At 42.4% G+C, this 25,208-nt stretch overlaps 1 protein-coding gene across 1 annotated transcript; it reads right to left on the bottom strand.

The window, feature by feature from the left end:
• Positions 1-1,972: 1,972 nt before the first annotated feature.
• On the bottom strand, positions 1,973-17,543 carry egln2 (egl-9 family hypoxia-inducible factor 2). The gene is made up of 6 exons (XM_073482050.1): positions 17,451-17,543; positions 15,694-17,168; positions 6,456-6,575; positions 6,152-6,288; positions 4,257-4,324; positions 1,973-4,131 (listed from the first exon to the last, which is right to left on the bottom strand). Exons 2-6 carry the CDS (start codon positions 16,936-16,938, stop codon positions 4,079-4,081), a joined length of 1,623 nt encoding a protein of 540 aa, XP_073338151.1. The 5' UTR covers positions 16,939-17,168; positions 17,451-17,543; the 3' UTR covers positions 1,973-4,078.
• Between the last annotated feature and the right edge of the window lie 7,665 nt (positions 17,544-25,208).

The raw sequence follows: 25,208 nt of genomic DNA, 5'->3' as shown, positions 1-25,208 counted from the left end.
TGTGTGATAATGCCTCTTTAGCTTACAAGCTCTTGCTAGCTAAAACAACTTCACGACAACTTTAAATATCTTGTATTTATCTTTTATTTTGGAACTCTTCTGCCCCCTAGTGACCAGAATTCTGTTAAAGCAGCTTTGATGGCCTTAAGTTATCTTTCTCTGGTGCTCTGAGGACTCACTCATGATTATAATTATTCAACAAAGGGGCACTATGCAGTTTTGGAGAAGAAATTCAAACTTTGAATTTTAAATCAATGAGGCAATAATACAAACTCAGAAATTAGCTCGACTTTTTTCCATAACTGAATAAACAAGCTGTTCTCAGAGGAAAATAAGGTCCCCAGACCACTGTTTGAAGCTAGAAAGGTGGCAGGGTCCGGCAAATATAAACAAAGTAAAACAGTATGAAATTATGTTAAGGTCCTTTAAGGTCAGTTTGTTTATTCAGTTTATGAAGTTATGAAAACGAAGGACAGTTTTTTTAATTTAGTAAGTTAGTCAATGAAGATCTTTCTCTTCTGATTAAAATTTCTCCCCCAAAAATACATAGTGCAGCTTTAAATATTTATGTACATAAAGTCATGTCACCTAACTTCCTACAATGTGACTGCAGTATCTATTCACTGTACAATGATACAGACGATCGACCCCATAACATTGTTCTGTTATCTCACAAACCTAGACTCCCTCACCATTTGCAGCATGCAAATATTGCTTTTTTTCTTCTTACTTATGAGGCTCAAGGGAACAAAAGCACGGTAAGAGAAGCAACGAGTGTCTTAGAATGGCATTGTCCTTTCGCTTCATTGATCTCTCCCCAGCCTTCTGATACTGTGGTCCATATTTTTAATTATTATTATTATCAACACTGATTAGCAGAACATAAAACCACAACAGTCTGTGTTTTGTCAACTTTTATAAACCTTCCTTGAATCCGGTGCGATCAGTTTGATGGTCCAACGTAAATCATTTAGTCTGTAATACAGAGCTTAGCAAGCTCTTAGTTACCATTTACAGTATGAATCATGAGGCCAAATTTAACTTTATTTGTTGCCAGATATAACAGGTGCTTTATGTGTTTAAGACCTTGGGAATATCCACATTTCTTAGAGCAGCCTTGTCTGGTACCTTGAGATACCAGACAAGGCTGTTTCTGACTTGTCTTGGAAGACTTGGAAGAGGTTCAACACTGTGACGAATCCTTTTTAACTAGAAACAAAATCATCTTTTATGCCAGTATTTGATTATAATGTTTAATATGCCTTCTGCTAAGTGTCTCTGTGTCTTGTGCAACACATGGTTTATTAATAGCCATGGAGACAGTCACTCTTCTTCACTGCATTATCCAGGTTGAATGCTGTAATTAAAGACTAATTTGGTGCTTTGATTTGTTTTCACTTTTTGTCTCTAAAATTAGACCTTAATTACACAAGAGCTTCAGGGTACTTTTCTTCACAGTAAGACTAGAAAATGATGGAAAATGAAATGGTTCGCCAACCCATATTATGGTTTTCGTTTTTTCCTTTCTTTCAGTGTTTTATATATGTTGATATATGATTTAGCACAGCTGCTCTGTTGTTGTTAGCCGTGCTGGCTCAGGCGTGTGTGAGCTGACTAATCAGAGGAGACTGGGTGTTTAGGGGAGGGGCCTTAAAGAGACAGGAGCTAAAACAGAGTGTTTTAGACTCGAGGGGGAATACAGAGCTGCAGCACTGGACAGTATAAGAAAACTGGTGTGTTTTCTTTTTAACATTAAAGCATGTAAACCTTTTCTAGTAGTAACCCACAATAAAATTATAAACTTCTCCTTTAAGGGTCTGTCTTAATGTTTATTTTAGCCATATATTGGGTTGCACTCGTACACCGGTTTTACGGTATGCCATATATGAAAATTGATGGTTATCAAACAATGCACATTTACATATCTACGGACATAATATTGGTCTTTGTCAGTCAAAAGCAGAGCCTCGTGTACATGATTGAGATTGACTGTATTTAATCTTCAAAATGTGTCAGGTGCTGCTCTCTTGTTCTCATCTCTCTAGTTGAATAAAACTGGGATTCAGCTCAGATTTGTTCCCACTAAATCAATTACAAATTCTTTGTGTACAAAAACAGACAGGTTTTAATTAAATACTGAAAAATAAAAACAAAAGAATAAGGCAAACAATTTCCATTTGTTCTCATTGTTTTAGTTTCTATTGCATTTGAATGACCATATTATCCACAGCATAAAGGCATTAATCTACATTTTCAGTTATATTTTTTCTATCATTCACCCATGGTATTTCCAAACAATAAAGTGCTTTTTCAAAAAATAACCATCTCTTTAACCAAAACACACTGAGAAAACACCTGTGACCCTCCTTGACGGTGGACATCATCACATACATGTGCAAGCACACACATTTACACACAAACACTCGATCCCACACACGAGCAGACAGTAGTTTGACCCTGCAGTTCACATACAGTGTATGCTTGACTCTGTGCTTTAGACTGTAAACGGTCTTAAGTGTACAGGTGTGTGTTCGTTTGGGCAGAAGGTTTGTCTAATGGCGTCCACTCTGGTGATACGTACTGTTTCCATCTTGTTAAGAACAGGTAAGAGAAGCTAATGAGCATACACACACACACACACACACACACACACACACGCCGACACAGAAAACATACTGTTTCATCAAACCCTGTTTTGACCCCATGTCGCTGCACAGCTCGCCTCTTGTCTCAAGTGTGAGTCGTGTATTTCAGTCATACAGAGAGCACAGCTCTACGGTTATGAAGAAAAGCTTTGTGTTTTCTACGCTCAAAAAAAATCATTTTCCTAAAATAGTGACTTCCAGTATTTCAACTACATTAACATTTTCCATCTAATTATTTTACATAAGTTCAATGTAAAGGGTCACATTTAAAGATGTAATAAGTTAAACATGGGCTACCTGTCCAAGGCCACTCCAAACAAATAGGGGGCAGCACAACACTAGAGTAACTGCTGGGTACAGGGGGACGGGGTCAATAGGCGATTTTTAGCAGGTTAACCCACTTTAGCAGCAGCTAGCGTTTACCTTGGTGATATGCTGCCCTGTATGTCTTTTGAGTATGAATCTGACAGCAATTCTTACCTATTGCATCTTTAAATCTGACACTTTACATTGAACGTATATAATAAAATTAGATGGAAAATTTACATGTAATCAAAATATTTTGAGTCGAGGCAAACTATTTTTTGAATGCGGGTGCAGTCTTCAAAATCTGATTCACACAATGCAACTGCTAAAAAAAGGAGAAGAATTAATCATTTTTGCGACGTGAATATTTTGAGGCTCCTGGACCATTTCCTGAACTCTACTTGTGTGCTATATAGAATGAAACTACAGCGTAGAGTTGTCCTCATGCAAGTTTTAAGTGCGTCCCTGTAATGTTTAGGTTTAAGTGCTTGTGCCAGGACTGACATGGAGGACTGCATCATGGTTAACAACCACTTGATGCCTCGTCTTTTCTGTGCCTCTGTCTTTCACAACGGACCACACGTACACACTTGCCCACATCATGAGACAAGGGGACCACATCACAGACTTGCGCCCCTCTCCACCACCACTGTCTGTCCACTGATTCATCATCACTCTCCTTGAAATGAAATCGACACCAGAGCAGAGTAAAACAATGATTTCTCACTACACCACAACATCACCGATAACTGAACAGGCAAAACTGCAACAAAATCAAATTAAGGAGTCTGTGTTTTCAGTTTCTTGTCTTCATACATGATTCAGTGAGAGGTCAAAGTCATTTTCTTCTTCTCCTTCTTCTGCTTTGACACGGCGCTCTCCTCTGCCACACAATCCAGTCCATTGTGCTCTTTATCTGCCACCTCTTTGATCAGCAGCCCAATCACATGGCAGGAAAACATTACATCACACAGCCAGTGACGTACAGCTGACACTGTAAAAGTGGCACGGTCGCTGCAGAGATAACTGACAGTTTAACGATGTCTCCCTTTATGATCTCGACGTCCATTAACAGTTCAGGAAGGCACATAATACTTTCGGAGTGCTCTCCAGTGATTAGATGAGATTTATGTCCTGCTGTTCTGAGTGACAGGCACTTGAACACCTTTCTGTCCTGTTGCTATGGACACACAGATAGAGCATATTAGTCACATACAATATTAACAAATATAACCAGATGTGATACAGTGCATTGAAAAGCTAGGAAAGTATGTGAAATCGACGCTGAATGGTGAAGAAGCTTACCCAGTTTGTACTTCTCTTTAGCTTCAGCTCTCTCTTTGGCATCAAAGTACCAGACTGTGATGGCATAGCTGTGAGACACAAGGAGGACAAAGAGATTTTAATGAGACTAAGAGGCTGTTCAGACCTGGTATCAACATGCGTCCTGAGGGATCTGATCTGTAAATTGCCTGTTTGGGCTCTGTTAAGCTGCAGCAGCAGACATCTGTTTCAACTAACCATTGGACAAGTAACAGCAATGTCCCCAGACTCCCTTAACAAATTGACTGATTTTAAGAGTTACGGTAAATTCTAAATCACTGGTAAAAAGTGTCAGTTTGTATAACATACTGATGGTAAACATGTCTAAATTTATAAATACAGTAACTAATGACTGAGTCATCCATAGAGATATTCCCCAGACTCCCTTAAAAAAAACCTAGATTTTGAGACTTGTTGCGTTAGGAGAAACTGTATAAATGTTGTGAAGGGCTGTCTACAACACATTCTTAACTGTTTGGACCTTGTTGTTAATTCGGTAAACATAATACATGGAGATATTTCTTTCTTGTGTATAAAAACGTTCGTACGTATCGTTTTTTTTCCGGTGTATATTTGCATATAGAGCGAGGAAGTGAGATCTGATCATGAGGTCACTCAAGACGTATTTAATGCCAGGCGTGAATTGACGGGCTTGAAGCTGTCCACTTGTGATCTAATCACTCACAGGAGGGAAAAAAAACAAACCTGAAGAGCCTCTAAAATGAGAACTAATATCTTTTGTCAGTACAATACCTAGAAATGGTGAAAGTTAAAACAAAACGGCCTATGAAAGGCCAAGAAAATGGCTGTGATGTGAATAAATAATAATAATCCCTTTTGATAATAATCAGCTCAAAAGGGTAAAAACTGATTTTAGAAAGATCCTTTTTTGGCCCAGCTAGCAACGACAGACGAGAAATGTCTCCTATGACATAAAAATCTAGTATAAAAATGTCTTAATTAGCGAAGGGTTATCTGGCTGTCCAGGGTAGCAGATGTTCAGGGCAGCAGAGGGTTAATCTCTCCAGCTTCTAGTCTCTCCTGTGGGGCTGTGTTGTTTATTCCTGTCTCTCATGTCTGTGCCTCTCCAGCACGAGTCTTGCAATCGAACCTTCCTCCCCTCTTCCTCCCGCCGACCCCCTCAGGAAACACATACTTCCTGCCTCCGGCTCCACCTCGCCCCCCAGCAGTCAGATGGAGAGGAGAGGAGAAGAGAGGAAGGGAGGAAATGCAGGAGTGGAAAGGTATGTGTCGTGGACGCAACTATTCACTGCTACGTTTTAAAAAGCGGTGTGTGTGCAGGTGTGTGCAGGTGCGTGCAAGCACTTAAGTGTGTCTATCTCACGTGAGCATCAAATAAAGTTTACCAGATGTGGATCGTGGTTTCTTTCTTTCAATATAATCTTATTTCTGTCACTTTTTAACTGATCTAAGTTCCTGAGAAAATCAGTTCTTGACCTGAGGAGAGCAGGAAAGAGGAAACAGAAAAGAAAAGGCTCCGTGCAAACACAGATATAGATCTGTCTTTGTCTGTGTGTGTCTGCGAGTGTGTGTGTGTGTGTGTGTGTTTGTGCATCTTTGCGCTATTTAACCTGCTGGGCTCGTATATTAAAAATGTATAATTAATCTAATTTTGTTTTCAGTGCAAACAGTGTTAAATTATTTAAACACTCATTTGCAGTTTATTCTCATTATAACCAACACATCATTAATTATATTGTGTGTATTTACACTGGAGAGTATACTAAAATATGCCAGATTTACACAACTGGCAATTCTGGCAGCATGCCCTGCCTCCATACAAAAATAAAATCATGGCATAACTTTATACGTGTTTGTGCGCGAGCAGACTACAGCATGTTTGAAGAGTTACTGACCGAGTGGCGTAGGCTGGCTTGACTTCGTGTGGGTTCCTGCGGTCAGACCAGAAGATGAGCAGCCGGTCAAACAGAGGTTCGATGCTGGCTACCACATTTTTGCCCTCAGGGTAGATCTGCAGCATCCCTCCTTGTTTCTACAAACACGCAAACACACACAGGAAGCACAGCCACAGTCACACAAGTAACTCGGTGTACACTTTTAAAATAAAAAAATCCATTCAAAATGTTCAAGTGAGTTCTATGATACTAGAGAAATTAAAGGTATTGCACCTTTAAATTAATATTTACACTAAAAATGTACCTTGACATCCCAGTTCTTGTTCAGATAGTAGATACACGTGATGCAGCGTCCGTCACCGTTTGGGTTGTCGACATGGCGGACGTACCCTGCCCCGTTGCCTGGGTAACAGGCAACCATGGCCTAAAAGCAGAAGGAATGAGATTGTTAGTTGAGCAAAAAAGCACTTGATGCAGCATCAAAACAAAAACAAGACAGCAGTGACTTAAGGTTTTTATTTTCCTCATCCGATAAACTAGATTTTTTTTCTTCTGAAGTGAATTTTGTCTCGAGCTGCAACGATTAGTTGATAAATCAATTTGTGGAATCAAAGGAAATTAATCGGCAACTATTAATCGCCTTCTGTGAGTGTCTGCCCTCCATCCACTACTCCATACTAAACTATTTTCCAGTTGGACTAGTACGATCATTAATATTAGATTTCCTGATGTAATTTGTGTCACGAGAGGGAAAAGGGGCAGAGAAATGTGTCAGAGTTCAGCCGTTGTTCCCAGCTACAAAATGATCTGAAGATAGAGTATCCACGTTCAAACAATGGTCTCACGCTGGTATTTCCCCTGCTTGACGTCTATGTGTTTGGAGGCCGTGAAGCAGGAGAGCGCCGCTCTCTCTGGGGAGCCCGAGAGGAACCGAGACCTGCGTGAGAGCTCTTCAGTCAATGCGCATTCCAGACCAGGGCCACTACAGGACCACGTGACTGTAAATGTACTGCAGCAGGGCCTGTGTTACTATGAAATATCAGCCTGAACCACAGAAAGAAGCTCATGTTTCAGGCTGGAGTTGTGTGAATAGTTTCCACACAAGTCTTTTCAGCTGATTCACAAGCTGACTGAAATCAGCCTTTACTGGCAGAGGGAGATTTTTAGAAGATGATAGTTGGCAGCACGTCGAGTAATAGCTTCTGTATTATCTCCCCAGGCTGACGTACAAAGACAGATCCTGTCACTTTCTTGACTTATATTGTTCTGCATGGGGAGAGTTTCAATATCACAGTCGCCGCATCACTTCAGCTGGATCCCGGGACACTATCATTCATGAGTAACAGGTTCTGCACAGCTGCAGTATCGACCTGACACTTAAGCTTTGTGTGAGAGCCTTAACCCAGAGGATTTCAAACAGAACTCTCATGGATTTCTAAGACACGTTCTTGTGTCGTTTATGAAAATCAAACAAAAGCGACAGCAGGTTTTTGCGTAGGAGGGCTTCGGTCAGGGAGCAAGTCGCTCCCTCCGACTCCTCATTGTGGTGTTTTCCTCCTCATTCACAGCCAAGTAAGCTTGGTTGTGTACGACTCTGTTCAGCTGCCATCACTGTCATTGTCAGCTCTCATTACCGACAAACGCCCCACAGTCAGAGCTCATTAACCTCCGGACCTTTCGCTCCAGGCTCCAACTGACAACCAGACCTGCTGCGTCAAAATGAACATATCAAATGTGCGCAGAGAAAAAAAGAAACGTGTGCATGCACGCAACGATCATTAGAATGATAAATGTAATCTGAGTTACAAGACGCAGGAGAGCAGCTGATCTTGTTAGGAGTGATCTGTTTTGTTAATGATGTAGTTATTAAGGCTGTTGGAGAACAACTTATTCTTTTTAATATCTGAACTATATTAAGATGTTTAAATGTCAAATCCAAAAAACATTTGGAATTACTCAGCTTTAAAGCCAAGTAATAATTAAGCCTAGGCACTGGTAAGCCCCATGATGAGGAGGATCGAGGCAAAGGAGAGAAGGGGAAGAGTCATTTATGTTAGCCAACACATTTATAAACTGGACTGGCACTCAGTAGAGTGTATACCTCAGCCAATGCCCAACAATCCTCTTTTGTATTCACTCGTAGATACCAGCCACCTATATAAAATATAAGCTAGATTTTCTTCGTCAAGATCCATGCATTATTTTTTGAGAAATTAACAAATGTTGGGGGGGAAAAACACAGCATCTCGCTTTGTTAAAGAAAGCGAGAATAAATTCCTGGATACGTTCCTTCATCCAGATCTGCACCAAAAGTTAATGGGGTCCATTCTGGGCCGAGACACATCCTCCATCCAAGTTTTTGTGTAATCCTGCTAATAAACCATTTTGTGTTTCTATTTTTCCATTGAAGGCGGAGCTAGGAATGACGTCATACAAGAATTTACTGCGTTCTAGTACAACTACACCAATAACCTTCTTGGCTGAGGTAAATCATTTTCAGAATACACATGAAATGGACTAATGAAATGGGCAGTTATGATTTGCTGTAGAGCAGTGTTTTTTAGGGTGGGTCCTGTGCCACAGGAACGCACATGCACAGACAGTCCAGACTATTGTTCCACTGACTGACAGCTGGAAAAGACTGCGAGCAAGCAAAACACATTAGCGCTCAAGGAAGCACGTATTGCATTTAGTGAGAAACACTCAATGGAAAGAGACTCCACAGGGTGCCTCCAATTGTGACTTTGTTTTCCAATGTTCAAACCTGTCGAATCAGAATCTCTGATGACAGATATGAATTACCCAATGGTTCCCCTATTTGCTAACCCAGCAAGATTATCACCACTTATCACCACGTGAAAAAGTCCTGTAGAGAGAAGTCTTCTTTTAGCACACTGCTGTCAGTGTCAGGTTCATATAACCCGCTGTCGCAACTCTCATACCAAGCTCTTGCTTCACCTGATACTCTGTCTTGTAGGGAGAGATGCCCTTTTTGTGCAGACGGGAACTTGTTTTGACTTGTTTTTTTTATAAAAAATGTACGCAGATGTTCACGGTCCATATTCAAGAATGACATTAACGTACATATTTGTTTCGAAATACCAGGAAATATATCCGCTCTCTTACCATGAATTGTCATGTAAATAAAACTCGTCACTACTGTCAATACTAGGGTTTGGTTTTTTTATGACAGCAATGGTTATGAAATATATTCAAAATAAACTGAGCTCAAGGGTGGATTTTCTCTATGTACATATAAGGATAAGAGTGATTATTTTTGGGTTTGCATGTATTCAAAGTGGGTTTTCCCAGCAAGCACAGCAAATCTTTTTTCAAACTGGCAACAGCCCTAACAACTGTAATTAACCACAATTTGCATGTAATATGCCACACCAGACAGCTCAGCCCTAGCCTGCAGCATAAACACATCACACACACAAATATGCACACATAAAAATACACAACGTCTACACTAAAGCTGAGGCAAGAGATGGCATTTAATTTAAGAGGAGCGTTATGTTATTCAAAAAAATAGATGTGAGTTAATCACACGTCACAAGTATTTCAAGTTTCACATACATCCACATGATTTCATTCTCCGTCTGTCAGCAGACACACACACACAAAAAACATTCAGACACACAGCGTGACACGGCACGTCTCGATCCTATCTGTCCTTTCTGCCATCCTGGCTCCTTCATCTCTGCGCCGACAGTGATGTCTAATTGGCACCGACCACCTGTCTGCCAGGCACCAGCATTAGTGGCCATAATGGCATAACTGGGTAGATAGCCGGCTGTCTAGGTGATGGCTGGGCAGTTGGAACAGGCCGTTCTGGACAAGAACCAAAATAAAACTGCAAATGCTGCATGCAGATTCTGATAAGAGGAATGATAGTGGAGAGAGGGGGTAGATAGGCTTGAACAAATACCTCCATTACTGCTCGTCAGGGAGAGGGAGTGAGGGGAGGAACGCGTCATTATGTAAGATTTACTACATTTGCTGGTTTCTTTTCTCCTCTATGATGGTAAACTGCACAAAAAGATCAGCATGTAACTACCAATTTCTGATACATTTTATGGACCGAACAACTTCTTAACCGACAATAAAAAATAATAGTCGCAGCCCTAAAAATGGATGCCAGATCAAAGAGTCCCAGTCGTACAAAGGTAGCATGGGTGACTTCCACTCCACTCCGCTGCTTAAGGACTGTGTACAGCTTTAAAAAGAACTAACACATGGATAACCAGTCAAGACACCTTCTTAAGTGACCTACACTGGTCCTGTTTGTGCACATGGGTCAGATGCAGGGTCAGGGAGAAGACAGAGGGAGCCGTTGCTTCATCTTCTTTCAAAAACCCAATACCTCATTTTCTAATCTCAAATCTGATACAGATGTTCTTTTTTCCCCACGTTATCTTTAACCCACACAGATCATTTTTATGCAAGGTTACATGAAGCTCGGGATTGCTGGGGTGCTAAAAAGAATAGGTGGGCAGCCAGCCATGACTTAATTAATGTAGCTGATAGCAGAAACAATTAACTTTGTAGTGGCATTCACGAATAAACTAGATTTAATGTAGATCATGTGTGCTTCCTCGAATGAGTGCTGCATGTGCGATAAGTCGAGAAGACAATGCTCTTCATGTATGAAAGGCAAAGATTCACCTTAAACCTTCAGCACGGAGCCCTCACAGACTTTAATTAACATTAAATGTGTTAGAAACTAGCATCGAAATCTGTGAGTCACTCTGAATGTTGGGAGTGGGCCAGGGTCTTGCTCAAGGACACTGTCGCACCACAGATGTTTGCAATCTTCGGGGCTGGAACAATTTGAGTCGCTAACTGTCAAGCAGCACTGCTATCTTGCATAATTTCCACAGCTGATTACTCAGAGGCAGCTTGAGTGACACAGGGTGTGGTTTAAATTAGGATCAGCTGTAATTGTTTTTTTATCACATAGGATTTGAGAGTGAAATGAACTGAATTGTGATGAACTGCTGTGTCAATCCAATCTTATATGTGTGCTGTCCTCCCTGGATCATATCATGACTCATTATTCAGATACAGACTGTGAAGGTCAGAGGTCAGGCTATGGATCTGCAATTGTTTTTGAGGAAATAATAACCGGCCATTTTATCCGGGCTCTTAATAGATTTATGGATTTACTGCAACACAAACAACAATGCCCGACTGGTTTAAGGCCAGACAATACAGGCGAAACATCACGTCTTGTTTCAGACAAGTGGAAAGAAAATGTCCAAACCACACACTTAGGTCAGATTTCTGTTCTGGAAAAGTATCCGAATTAGTGCGTATCTAATCAGATAATGCCGAATTTGCGCACTTAAACATACACTTTCAGAAAACTTGAAATATAAAAATAGTTGTTTCAGAAGTTTTGTGGTGTTATCTATTAAAATCTTGCCTTCAACTTACAGGAAAAACTGGTCTGTGTCTATGTTTTGAAGGTTGGTTTACTTGGTTTCATCGCTAAGTTTACCAAGTATCAGCCTCTACCAGTCGATGCTGAGTCACGGCTACACAGCACCTACTGAAGTGATATCGCCTTGTGTGTGAGTGTGTTTCTGTAATGTCCAGAGGTCGTGATCCAATTTACCGCACTACTGCTGGAAGGGACCATAATTGGAGAAGATAGATGGAAGAATTGTAAACATTATCAAATATTCAGGTGTCATTTAGTATTTATATTACAGTGGTTCTTTTTATATGAACATAAAACAAACCAAAAGAAAAAGTGATAAAGTGTGCTCAGCCCTCATGAGTCAATCCTGCTACGGCCCCAACGGCACTCATTAGAAATGAGTCACCGCTGAGCATTGGGATGGAAAAACTGTGTGTGTGTGTGTGTGTGTGTGTGTTTCTGTGGGTGTATGCATGTATGTAATTATACTGAATAATAAAATGCTTTATATTATACATATACTATAAATGTGTTGTGACAAATGCCAACAACAAAACACAGTGGGAAAAAAAATGACGACAAAAGGAACATGAGGTCACAAGGACCAAACCTTACAGTCATTACAACCATGTTTGAGACCGAACTGCATTTCAGGGCTGAAACGAACTACTTCCCCCAAGGAGGTTATGTTTTCACTTGTGTCCGTTTGTTGGTTGGTTTGTCAGCAGGATTACACAAAAACTACTGTACAGATTCCCATGAAACTTGGAATGAGGATGGGTCTCAGCCCAGAATAGACCTCATTAAGTTTTGGTGCGGATCCGGATAAAAGGACAGGTCCAGGGAATTTTTCCTCTATCATTAACATTGTGAGATAGGGCGTTTTTATTTTTAACATTTTCGTTAGGGAATAAAACATGGATCTTGATGAAAAAAATCAGACGAATTTAAGTAGCTGTGAGCTAAATCACCAACAGGACTATTTAATTCATTACATTTTTTATTTGAAGGTCACACAGTGTCATGCACATGAAAACTGAGGCGCTATTCCCATCATATAAAAATGTGGATTAACTAGTAGTGAATATATGATTTGCTTCCGAACAGAATGGAGACTAAATTAATACCAAAAGGGCAAATTTATCATCCATCATCCATCCAATCATGCTAGCTCAGACGTCTGCAGCTGCATTGAGTGTGTGAGTGTTTGACTTCTAGCTCCTGGCTGTGTGGTGGCACTGTTGAGCTCTAGGAGGGGCATCTGAGGACATGCTGCTGCAGCAGACATTCTCATTATGCCAGAGCTTCTACTGCATCGTCCCTCCTTGCTCGCTCAACGCAAATCCTCCCACTCCTCCTCACACTCTCACTTCCAGTCTATCCCCTCCCTCTTCGTGTGTCTCGTTACCCTGCCCTGAGTTGTTTCTCTCTTCCCCATGACACAAAACTTTCCCAGCATCTCCTTCGGACGTATTAACTGAATCGTCCTTTCATTGTTAACACTGTAATCCTTCCTACTGATGATCTAACAGGCAGCGAAGCCGGGCTCCTGCTGACTAACCGTTAGTCAGGGTGCAGCGATATTACACCACTGCTGGTGAGGCGTTATTTCGGGCGCTGCCAGCCCCTCTCCTTCTCTCTCCATCTCTTTCATACACAATGCAGTGTTCGACTCTGTATGGGCCTGTTACCAAGGTAACGGCTGGGAAATATTTTGTCCAAGTGTCGTAGAGGGTTGATAAGATGAAGGAGAAAGGGGGTGAAGCAAAGGACAGGGGGAAGGAAAAGGAGGTCAGAATAGAAGAGAAGACGGAAAGCGACAAAATGAAGGAACGAGTCGAAATGAAATCAGGTTATCAGGGAGAAAGAAGAGGTCGGAACAGACGCAGCGACCTTCTATCTGGATGTACTCCTCCCTGATCTTCCTTTTATTTTCCCATCACTTCCCCTCCCTCGTTCAGACTCCATCATCGTATCCATCACTACGCTGTCTCCTGCAGTCCTCTCGGCCAGGACATTTTGTTCTGTGCAGCACTGAACTTTTTGTTATGTACCAAGGGCAAATAGAGAGATGTGAGCAAAGACCAGTTTGGATTATGCACTATTTGCCAGCGAAACACTCAGTTAGCCAAATAATAGAAAGTGGACACCTTAGAAAGGAACACATAAAGATAACAATACCGAACGATAAGCTTCTGGAAAGTATAGGCGGACATGACAGACAACTTCTCTTGACTGTTTCTCAAGCCTCGTTTGAGTGCCCATCCATTTTCATTTTCACTGATAAAACTCAAATCAAAATCATGATGATGTCACATTTGTATGTCCAAAACAACAAGATTTGTAGGACAGCTGTTTTGTCACACGTGGAAATTGCACTAATATTTTTGATTGATTGTGCAGCCCTAGTTCACTTCATTGAAGCACGCGCTGATGGATCGCATAACCACAATCGAATGAAGCGACAATGTTGATTTCACCAATTAAATCCTCATGAAACGAAGCCGCAGCTCGAAGCACCGAGAGATGAAGAGGGGTTTTTAGTATCTTTTCCAAAGAGAGACGACGTGAATGCACATGTGGATGCAACTCAGCAGCCGTCTGAGCTGCAGATTTGGTGCTGAAGTATAAAAACAATCTTCGGTCATTTCTCTTTCCTGTCCTGCTGCTGATGTTTTTCCAGACAAAAGCAAGACTTTGGCCTGACAGCAGCTCAGGCAGTCAGTACCTATGTATGTGAGAGAGCGAAGGTTGCTGGTGTGAGGTATGCCCAACCAGTTGCTGTTCAAATACGACCTCTGGCTTATGTCAACGACTAGACGTGCACAGGGGGCAAGGTGTGACGTGTGCAGTGACGGGGTGAATGAGGTTGTGGGGCAGATAGACTGAGAGACGAGAGGGGTGAATACTGGATACAATTATAGCACTGTTTCATTTATAGTTGTTTATTGCTGTTGATTAAGCGAGCACTGCCGAAGTTAACCTGCGGTTGCCAGGTAACAGCTTTCACCTAATTTAACTGTAGTGTTGTGACTACTTTTCCAGATCAGATCAGACTACGTACCAAGATTTATCCTTGGATTTCTAACAGTTTGACACAGTTAGCAGTCAAATCTGCGTCGTCTGTGAGCATTACAATGCTTGTATTTCGGTTGTACTGAACAAGAGGGCTGCTGGAACACTGAAAGCATGTTGGGTAACAGTCTAGACCGGCACATAATGGTTAACTCACGGCTGATAGGGGAAAAACCAGTCATAGTTACAGAACAGTGACGGACAGGAAAGACAATTAAGTTACTTAACGTGAGTGTTTTTCGCTCTACCGCGCTGTGTTTCCATAATGTTTAAAACCAGGAGATTCAGCGAAGATTGGATAGCATCGTCTGGTTTCAGAATTGAGAACAGGCCAGACTTCAATCACAAAGGGTCACTGACATCACCTGGCTCAGATAACCCACGACTGCGTCACTACAGGGAGGAGAGGCGGGGGGAGGGGGGGGGTTCTCTGTCCTTCACGCAATGTCCATGACGGCTGTGTGGAGGACAGAGAGATCGACTGCCTGCTGGGCCGGCTTCAGACTGCGATGAAGAGGAATCAGAATAGTTACAGGCTGTTTAGCATTGGTGGAAAAGAGAAACTGAGGCGTGCAGAGCAGTCACGGTAAAATAAAGAGAAAACATGAGGCAGAAAAAGCACCATGTTTGCATGGGTGAAAGTGGTGATAGAAAAAGTTGTCTTCAAAGGCAGAGATAAACTGATGACAGAGGAGATACAGCCAGAGAGAGGTTTTATTTTTCTTCTGGGTACCAGAGGCAGGGGCAAACTTAGGCAGGCCTGAAGCCGGGCACAGGGCCAGCTGAGAAGGAAGGCTCAGCCCGCAGTCCCTTCTTATCAAGCTCACATGTGCCGGAAACACCGCAGGGCTCATCCTGACTATCCTACCTGACGCTTAGCTCACTCTCCCATTGTGGTGTGAAGACAGAGCAGAGCAGACATGACACAACCAACCACTTACTCCAAACTTAATGTCATCACTCCTTCATCAGCTTTTTTATAGTCTCTGTTTTCTGTCGTGGATGGAAAACATGCCCCACCTATCCCCACCCCGTTCCTCACCTTAGTGCGTCCATTGATGACATAGTCCCCCAGCTGTCCATTGGCAGCGCTGTACATGACGGCCTCATCAATGTGAGCCATCAGCGCCCCGATGCTCATGCAACCAGGCTCCCGTCCCTCCACCCAGGCGATCTGGTCGCCCCGGATGCTCCGAGAAGGTATGCTCTTCTGGCTCACCAGCTGCCCGCCCCGAAACTTCCCGCTCCGGTTTAGGAGCTCCACCTCCTCCAGGACCCTGTCGCCCAGCTGAGGGCCCAGGAAGTTGTCCTTCACGCAGATACCATAGTATTTCATGCAGGGGACGATATACTGCAGGGCTATCCGCTCTGCTGACCAGCCGGCCCCTGTAGGAGGCGGCGGGGTCGGAATGCTGTCAGCCTTGACTGGGGAGGTCTGGCTGGAGGCAGCTGGCAGGCCCAGAGGGGCCACTTTGAGTCCGTTGTGCTGGTTAGTATGAGGGGCAGGAAGGGTGAAGGGAGATTGAGGGGTGACAAAGTGCACACGGCTGATAGTCATTTGGGAGCTGCTGACTGGGACCGTGAGCGGGGCGACAGCTCGCGTCGCCCTGGAGGCCTCTGAAGATTTGTGAGCAACACTTCCATCAGCCAACCTTCTCCGTTTAGAGTCCGAGTCGCCTGGGTCCGCAGAACTCCCCAACCCGGGCGACCCAACCATGAGACCATTAAGACTTCCTGACCCCATGTCCCGGTTCTCCCCACCTCTCCGTTTCTGCTGTTGGACCTGTCTGGCTTTCAGGTCACCATTGATCCTCCTCATCACTGAAGGGCACTTCTCATGAACAGTCCGGTCCCCGTTCTCCACCAGACAGGCTCTGCTGGTGGGGGGGTACATGGGGCCGCCTGTCACCCCAGCCTGCCCCTTCATCTGTGCCGGGTAACCGTTTGGTGTGTGGGCCAGAGCGCCGGCGTGGCTCCCCTCCACGGTGGCAGACGGAGACACCACCCCGCCGCTGTAGAGCGGCACGCCGGTTTTGGACTGCTTCGTCGGCGTTGTGATAGCGGGCGAGTCGGTCTGTGAAGCCAGACCCGCCAGTAACTCCTCGGCGGTCGGACTCCCGACCGGCGCCGCGCAGAAGCCGTTCAGCCCCATGTCCGCTCGGTGAATCTCCGCAGCTGCACTGACGAGCTGCTGCCCGCTCGTCCCTCTCTCCTGTGTGGGTGAAAAAGCGACGGGTCCGCGGGAAGAGCTTGGGTTTATAAGGTCCGTGTGTCCCAAGCTCTCCATTTCATCTCGTCATCTGCTGGATGCGCACGTAGCTCACGTCCTCGCTTCATTTTCTAGCTGAGCCACTGCTGTCTCTGATGGAGAGGAGCTCTGCCACAGCTGCGAGAAGTTTCATGTCCCGGTCCTCTTCCTCTTGCTTTTATTTCAGCCATTATACTCTCATTTAATGCTCTCGAGCTTCATATGCGTTTGTATCCTTCTTATACACATTTTGTGGCCGCGTGGGATATCTGCGGAGAGTAAATGATACACTTTAGTCCTATTAATAGCACAGTGCAGATCACTTGCCACAGAGCTGGAGTTCATAAATCTACAGTATTTATATGGTGCAACAAACATCTATAGAGGTATTTATAGGCCTGCTTTTAAATGGGGCGAGAAAACAGTGCCAACAGGGAGGTTGTAGCTTATATAAACATAATTAGACCAATAATAAGTGCATTATATCTGCAGCTAATAAGTTGAAATCATTAACTAGGAGTAAAACAAAACAACAACAAAAAAAAACTCACTTTTACTGACTGAAATTACACTGAAACACCATTTTTACGACTTATATTCCGTCTATTGATTTCCAACTTAGCAGCCTCATGTTCACGTCCCTGCTTTAAAAAAAATAACACACACACCAAACGCAATGATTCGCTTAAAACACACATTTCAGGGCGTCAAAACATTAAATGTGAAGCTGCAATGTCCTTTTTTTTAAAAAAAAAAACGCGAATACAAGCGTCCCTGAAGGAGACCTCAGTCCGCTGCTTACCTACGGCAGCCGACAGCAATGCAAATCCACAGCGAGCGTACGTGACAGGCTGAGAGTACGCATGTTATTTCCGGGATTGTCTTGCCCGTGTGTGTGTGTGTGTGTGTGTGTGTGTGTGTGTGTGTGTGTGTGTGTGTGTGTCCCATCCAATTTTCTTGTCGGTTATAAATAATATCCGCGAGGGTGAACACGACCGACGCCTCTCCGACACGTCCTAGTGAACAGAGGGACGGAGGGAGCCGCACAGGGTCCCTTCAGTCACCTCGTATAAAAAAAAGTGCTCCCTCCGTTGTGTCAGCGAGTGCCCCCACTTTCCCTCCTCCTCCCCTCTCCACTCCCTCCTGTCATATACATGCACACAGGCCATGTGACCAGCCGCCACTACAGACAACCTCAGCTGCACCGAGAGCAGCCGCCCTACATACAGAGTCACACTTTAACATATAGAAAACAAACAAAAAATACATTATCACCACATGCATTCATCTGCAGGTTGAAATGACTGAGTACTCACTACTTTTTTGTTGTAACGAGTAACGTAACGCCTCAATCTGCAATTCAAGTGATGACTGAATGAATAAATGAATGGATGCAATGTCAAAACAAAACAAAAAGTTAAGTTAGTTCGACAAATAAGCATAATAACATTAAAAGCATGTTACAAAGTATATGCCATTAACAAGCATTGACATTTGACATACACTTATTTAATCCTCCTCCTTCTGCACAACTCAGTAATTGATCATAATCTACCTTTGTACGCTCCCATCTAACTATATACAATTCCATATACTATATGTACAATTAATAAATCACGTATTAAATATAAATATGTTTACATACACACCCATATATACATATGTGCTGAACACATGTACATATACATACCTACATGCGCAGAGTGCCCCAGTGAAGCAGGGAGGGCAGCTGCCTCCCGGCCACAGCGAAGTCATGGGAGGCAACAATCAGATGAGACTGCAGCGGATCGAGAAGGAACGGCTGAGACTGAAGCAACAGGAGCTGCTTCAACAGAGACCACAGGTCAGGAGTTAAGAGCTGTAAGTATTTTATATAAGAATTTAAAGGCTTTGGGGTAACACTGCGGCCTCGTAGAGGATCTTTTAACCTGTATCAAAGGTCACAAGGTCAAGGTTTATATTATACAAGTTATTACTGCACATTTATATTTCATAACACATTTATATTTTATATGTTATAAAATAAAAGTTATTTAGTTACTTTTTCATAAAAGTATTCGTTTCTTGAAAAAGACTTCCTGTCTTTGTCTTGTGCATGCAGAGCTAGCTAATAGACCTCTTTCCACAGCAGCCATTTTGAGATAAAACAGGAGGGTCGACGCAGGTCACAAACAGAGTCAAGGTGCTGCTTGTGTGCATGTTGGCTCACAAGAAAGTCTCTGCTACACTAAATGCAAAAAGAACCTTCATTTATTGTCGTTAATTAAACCTGGCGACTTATCCAGGGTGTACCCTGCCGTCGCCCAGTGTCAGCTCGGATCGCTTTAGGAGCTTTCCACCTTTACTCTCCTCCATGTTACGTCGCACTCGGGGATCGACTCTTCTCGACTGGCAGTACGGCTACTGCTACTGCCAACGTGAGTTGTTCAAAAACCTTCTTTTTAGTAAACTCTGTGTACACAAACAATGTTGTCAATGCTCGTGTTCATGTGTAGAGACCCAGGTGATACTACGAGCAAAGTTTCATATTGTGTCGAGTCTTCTTAGTGTTTTAAAAATAGCGATTTTGATGCTACCGTAAAGTTGCCCCTAGCATGCAATTGAAAATGATTGTGACCCGAAAACGAAATTATGGTAAATCTTAAAAGTGGCTTTTTCGTTGTAATTATGCTTTTACATGAAGGTTTGACTCGGGTTCCTTCACAAAAAAAGCCTAGGTTGCATTTTGGCGAGAGTTTCACTTTAAGTACTCTAACGCGTTACTTTTCTCAGTAGATAATTCAGTAATGTAACGTGTTACGGAAGTAAAGGCTCGACTCCAAACCAGGCGTTTCAGGCAGTGCAGGAGCAGTGTTTTGTGTGGGGGCGAGTAACTCCCTTTGGTGTGGACTTGAGAGGGTATTTATATATATATACCATAGAAACGGGCAGCATTTCCTCCACTATGAACGATGCTACAAGCCTGTCCATTGCTGTGTTTATTACCTTCTGTTCAAAAGAAACACTCTCAGTCATCACTCTGGCCCTGGGTCTGGGGGTCTTTCTTTTTTTTTCATTATGCACTTTAAGAAAGTTAATTTCAATGTAGTTTGTTTTAAACCGCTGAATGAACTACATCAACACGTCACAAACACCAACATGGCTGCCTTGGTACCGAAAAAGTGTACTGAACAAGATGAAATCACGATAAATCTGGTCATATTGACAACTGCAGTTATGTGAAAGGGTGGTTTGTCAGTTCTGTGAGCTGCTGATATACAGGACCAGCTCTACAAAGTTCAAGTTACAAGTTTTTTGTCTGTCTATCGACCCTAATCCAATTTCAAATTGAGCATATTTAAATCCACTAGATCCAGATTTTTATTTGGATCTGCATCAAATTGTGCTCACTCATAGATGACAGCCCTTTTCCCCTTTTCCCATTTATCTACATGCATTATCCCTGAGAAATTTACGAAAATGTCAGAAACGCCCTATTTCACAATGTTAAAGAAAGTGTGAAAAAAATCCTGGATCTGTCCCTTTATCCAGATCCACACCAAAAGTCAACAGGGTCTATTCCAGGCCGAGACTCATCCTCCATCTAAGTTTTGTGGAAATCTGTTCAGGAGTTTTTGTGTAATACTGTTGACAAACCAACCAACTACCTACTGGTGGACTCAGGGGGGCAAACAACTCTCCCAGTGCCCTCATGGATGTTTCTATGGTAGATAAAACGTGATAAAGTGCCCTCTAGCGTGCCCTTTCTGCATGCTGGTGTCCCACCGCATACAGCTGGGGTGCACATTTATACTTTTTTGGCCCTGCCCCTCAAACATCGAGTCCGCAACTGCAGTTATGGACTCAATGTTTGAGGGACGAAAACATGACGTTGTTAACGGAGCTAATTATAGTCAAGTGATACGATATTTATTATTATCATATGAGCCATTCTGCATAATGAGTACATTCACTTTAGGTTGGCCTACTTTAAGTATCTTTTTAATGATAATACCAATAATATTGATACTAAAAGTTTTACTTGAGTTGAATCAGAACACGTCTGATCAATGGAGGGGCCTTCATGGACCGGACTTGGCTCTGACCCGTTGAAGCATGGACACGGGACCTCTGGGCGACCACGGTGTTGGCGGCAAATCCTCCGATTCCGGTGGTTTGCAAAGGCCTTTGTGGATTGGACTTGTCCCAGCACGTCCCACTGATGCTCGACTGGATTTGGATCTGGGAAATTTGGAGTCAGTTTGACGCCTTGAGTTCATTGTCACGTTCTTCAGTTTCACACCAGCTGGTAAGCAGCAGCCAGTTTCAACTGCAGACTTTGCTGATGGAGAGCAAAGCATTACCCCCCCCCTTTTATTTTTTATTTTTCCAAATTGGGTAAAAATGGCCCTTTAATGACCTTCAGCATCTGTGTGTAGTAAAAGCCATCTCTAAGGCAAAGACTATTGTTTTGGACCGTCTGCATCTTTTACATTGAGCTCCAGATGTTTCCATCAGGGCAGAGGTTTAGACTTCCTGGCAACAAGAACTGATACAGATTATCTTTTATTCCATCGGCTATTGGCTTTTTAAACAAACTATAACCTCCATGATCTATGGTGATTAAGTAAGTGATGTGGATCTTGTCTTGTGTATGTGGTTGATGTGTTATGTATTTGTGTTTGACTACTGTCTTTAAAGCAAATTGCCCAACGGGGACATGAAGGTTTTACTCTACTCTGTTTCCTATGTAACATTTTTTTGTCTGTATTGTTCTTTGTTAAATTAACAAACAATTAAATAGAATAAAATATGGACTGACAGTATAATTAATTTTATATTACAGCGTAATAAAAACTCTTAATTCAATATTGCAATAAATCAGACATACTTTATTTACAGCATTGCACACAATGGCCTTAAACAACCAAAATATTTAAAAGATAACTACCTTGGTAGTTGAGTAAAATTGCTCACAGTGGACAAATGTCTATTGTCTCATGGTATATTTGGTCATTTTGCCCTACAGGATGTAATCATAAGAGGACAATAACAGTCACTGTTTACAACAGTGTTGATAGTGAGTGAGCTTTGACGTTGCTGAAGCACCCTCAGCACTTAACCATCTGCCTGATTAACTCTGCTTAAGTTTGACATTATTGTCCACCTACATATTTGTAAAGCAGGAGGAGGTGAGGTCATGTGCTGTTACAAAGCCAAGCCTGGGGTTAGGGTGCTGGATTAGCGCCTCACCCTGAGGGATTAAGGGCAGAGTGTATTGACACAACACTGGCGTGCCACATCCATCTGTTGCTTCCAGTGCAGCCCAGTCTCAGCCTATGCATGAACCTGGAGAGCAGCCATATGTAGTTCTGGCACCCTACCATGCATCATCTGCTATGCATACAAGTATGCTGTTTATGCAAATGCGCATACAAACACACACAATGGCACGTTAATGAAAATAGAGATTTAAAGGTCATCATCTTAAGCATAAGAAGTGAGGCTTTGGAGCTCATAACAGAAAATAAACATAGCATTCACTGGGATTTACACTGTACACATCAGGATATATATGTATATACAGTACGGTGTGCAGTACATGCAAGCACAAATATACTTTTGTAATAGGAATAGGGAATAAGTTAATTGAGTTAGATACATTAGCTTGATGCGACTATCTTGTCTGCTATATGTACTATAAAAATCCTACTATTAAACAACACAGAGTTGTAGTGAAGCTGGAGAGAAGATGGGGTTAAACATGCTGAGGTTTATAAAAGATCCATCAGGATTTGGATCGATTGTGTCTGACCGCACACTTCCTGAGTCATTGAACTCAACTGAGCAGAGAACACTTCACATTCCAAGAGATCAAAATGTCATTCTAGGTTTTATTGTCCTTCTGAGGGTTGTATCTGTGTAGGTGGAAAGATCATGTTTTGGTCATAATAACTAGATAATATAACAGCAAGGGAATTTTCATACAAGGCTGTATTTACAGCTGGAAACAGTAGAGCAGAGCAGAGCAGAGCACAGTAGATGTACAACGGACACATGGTTGTGTAAAATCAGCCATTGAAGATTTGTAGTCCTGTAACATCTTGAGTAACAGAATACATTTAAAGTAACCTGGGACCCAGACAAATCTGCCAGCTCATGTTTCAGCCCCCCTTGCGTTCAGACAGATTTCACTCTGACCTGGCAACCATTTATCTAATATCTACCACTATCACTTATGATGTTTGTCAATCTAAAAGTTTTGTTTGTTCTGTTGTTTCGTTTTGTTTTGTTTGTCAAGAAAGTTGCAGTTTGTCGCTACTAAAATAAAATATCATCTCGTTTTGTGTTAAACCGCTCAGTGAACTACACAATTTCACTCAGCACACATCAACAACACCAACATGGCTGCCAACTTGGCACAGAAAAGGCACTAAAACAAGATGAAAATCACAATAAATCTGTCCATATTGACAACTGCAGTTATGTGAAAGGGTCGTTCATCAGTTCTGTGAGCTGCTGATTTACAGGAGCAGCTCTACAATGTTTAAGCTACAGGTTTTGATGAGTGTTCGACGAGACGACCTCATTAACGTGACTGTTGCTGTGTAGTCTTACAGTCTAACATATATTTCATTTGCTTTAAGAAAAACTTGACTGACTTACATCATTTATTTATCTCATTTACAACCATCCATATTTTTTTTAAATTTTTTTCGTGACTTCAGCGCTCTATGGTTTAGGTGCGACAACCAGCGAGAGGAATGACAGTTCATTTGAAAACCACAGTGGGGTCTCCTCAAGAGGTTAGCATAGCTGCTATAGCATCAGTTATATCAGAACTGGAGTTATATTTCATTGAAAGAGAAGCAAAGACCGGCACTGAAGGGTTTTCTCGATGGAAAAGATGTTTTTGCTTCGGTAAGAGTTTGATTAACCAACTAGCTCTGCTGGTGGAAATTAGCCTGTGATATAGACGGTGATGGACAGTTAGTTCATCCAATCAACTTCCAGCCCTTTTACAAACAGTTTCTAGTGGGGCCTTCCAATTCAGCATGCTAGTGAAGCCTCACTCATGTTAGATTACAGGGCACTACGGCACTGCTGGTGTTTCGGATTAACAAGTGACCGTGTTAACTTGTGACTTTTGGCACAATGCAACCATAGCAGTGTTGCCACAGAAAGACTCTGGCCTGCTAGTAATTGAAGTATCATAACAACAGCAATACAAACAAAGCAGCAGGAGGTGATTCAAGCTGTTCCTTGTATTAATGTAATTTAGCTTCTCTAAACTATGATTCAGCGGGCGAACAAGCTTCAGTTTCAACTATGCTTTGTTCTGCTGTCATGTTAACTGGCTCACTGATATCAGTTTTGCATTTTTTGATCTGATTGCAGAGGGATTTCGGTCTGCAACCAATGATGCTGCCCCATGGAAATGGAATGAAATAGGCTAATAGGTTCCTGACCAACTCAGAATAGTCGGAATTTCAAGCGTTTTCCACCACGATAAACTCCTGAGTTAAAAAATAACTTTGTTATTGAACTCACACAGAAAACTAACAGTGACTCATCGGTTATGAACAAACCGTCATGCTGTATACATTCTTGTTTATTTGGTTTGTGGGTGCAAGAAACAGGAACACATATTTTACATGAAGACTGTGTGGCTTCAGGGAATAGGGGACTTGTCTGGGAAATGTTTCATCTGTGGTCAGTAGATGATGTTTCTGTTAATCATTTCAGCACATCTGCAAAATGACTACATCAGGTAACCTTAATGAATGCAATTCAACCAGAGTATAGGTCAAAGCTCATTTCATTGCCGTTTTATTGGTAATTGAGCTCATCTGCGATGGGTCTGCAGCATGTTCTGTATGTTTTATTGTTGCTGATACGGAGATGTGACACATTTTTATTGATGTATACTTAGAAAAATAACATGTGACCAAGAAGATTAGAGTGACTCAGAGAGGCAGCATTTCCTCGAGAACACATTTGGCCAAAGGTTGACCTTTATTAAGTGCAAAGACATAAAGAAAGGTAGTGTGCTTAAAGGGACAAAGGAAAATCTTACCACCAGTCTTTGGCAGAACGACTTCATCATTAATGTAATACAGTCTGTGCCTACGCAGTGAGTAAAGTTGACAGGAAATAACACAACCACTCCAAGTTTGCCACTGCCAAGCAACCAGCGAACGATGAGTCATCGTTTGGCGGAGAATTTGTACCAAACTCCTGCATTGCCTAACGCAGCGTTTTGAACGACCCACAGAATAAACGACTGGCACAGACCTTAATGCTGACTTGATTACAACAGACAAAGAGTA

This window comes from Pagrus major, chromosome 2 (genome assembly GCF_040436345.1).
Source record: "Pagrus major chromosome 2, Pma_NU_1.0".
Classification (NCBI taxonomy): Eukaryota; Metazoa; Chordata; class Actinopteri; order Spariformes; family Sparidae; genus Pagrus; species Pagrus major.
This window is presented reverse-complemented; position numbering and strand designations above follow the sequence as displayed.

Excerpts from the sequence above, each read along its gene's own strand:
- egln2 (XM_073482050.1), bottom strand. The coding sequence starts at position 16,938 with ATGGAGAGCTTGGGACACACGGACCTTATAAACCCAAGCTCTTCCCGC. Across the intron at positions 4,325-6,151 it reads AAGCCAGCCTACGCCACTCG|CTATGCCATCACAGTCTGGT; the intron begins GTCAGTAACTCT and ends TGTGTCTCACAG. Across the intron at positions 4,132-4,256 it reads TAAAGAGAAGTACAAACTGG|CAACAGGACAGAAAGGTGTT; the intron begins GTAAGCTTCTTC and ends GTGTGTCCATAG.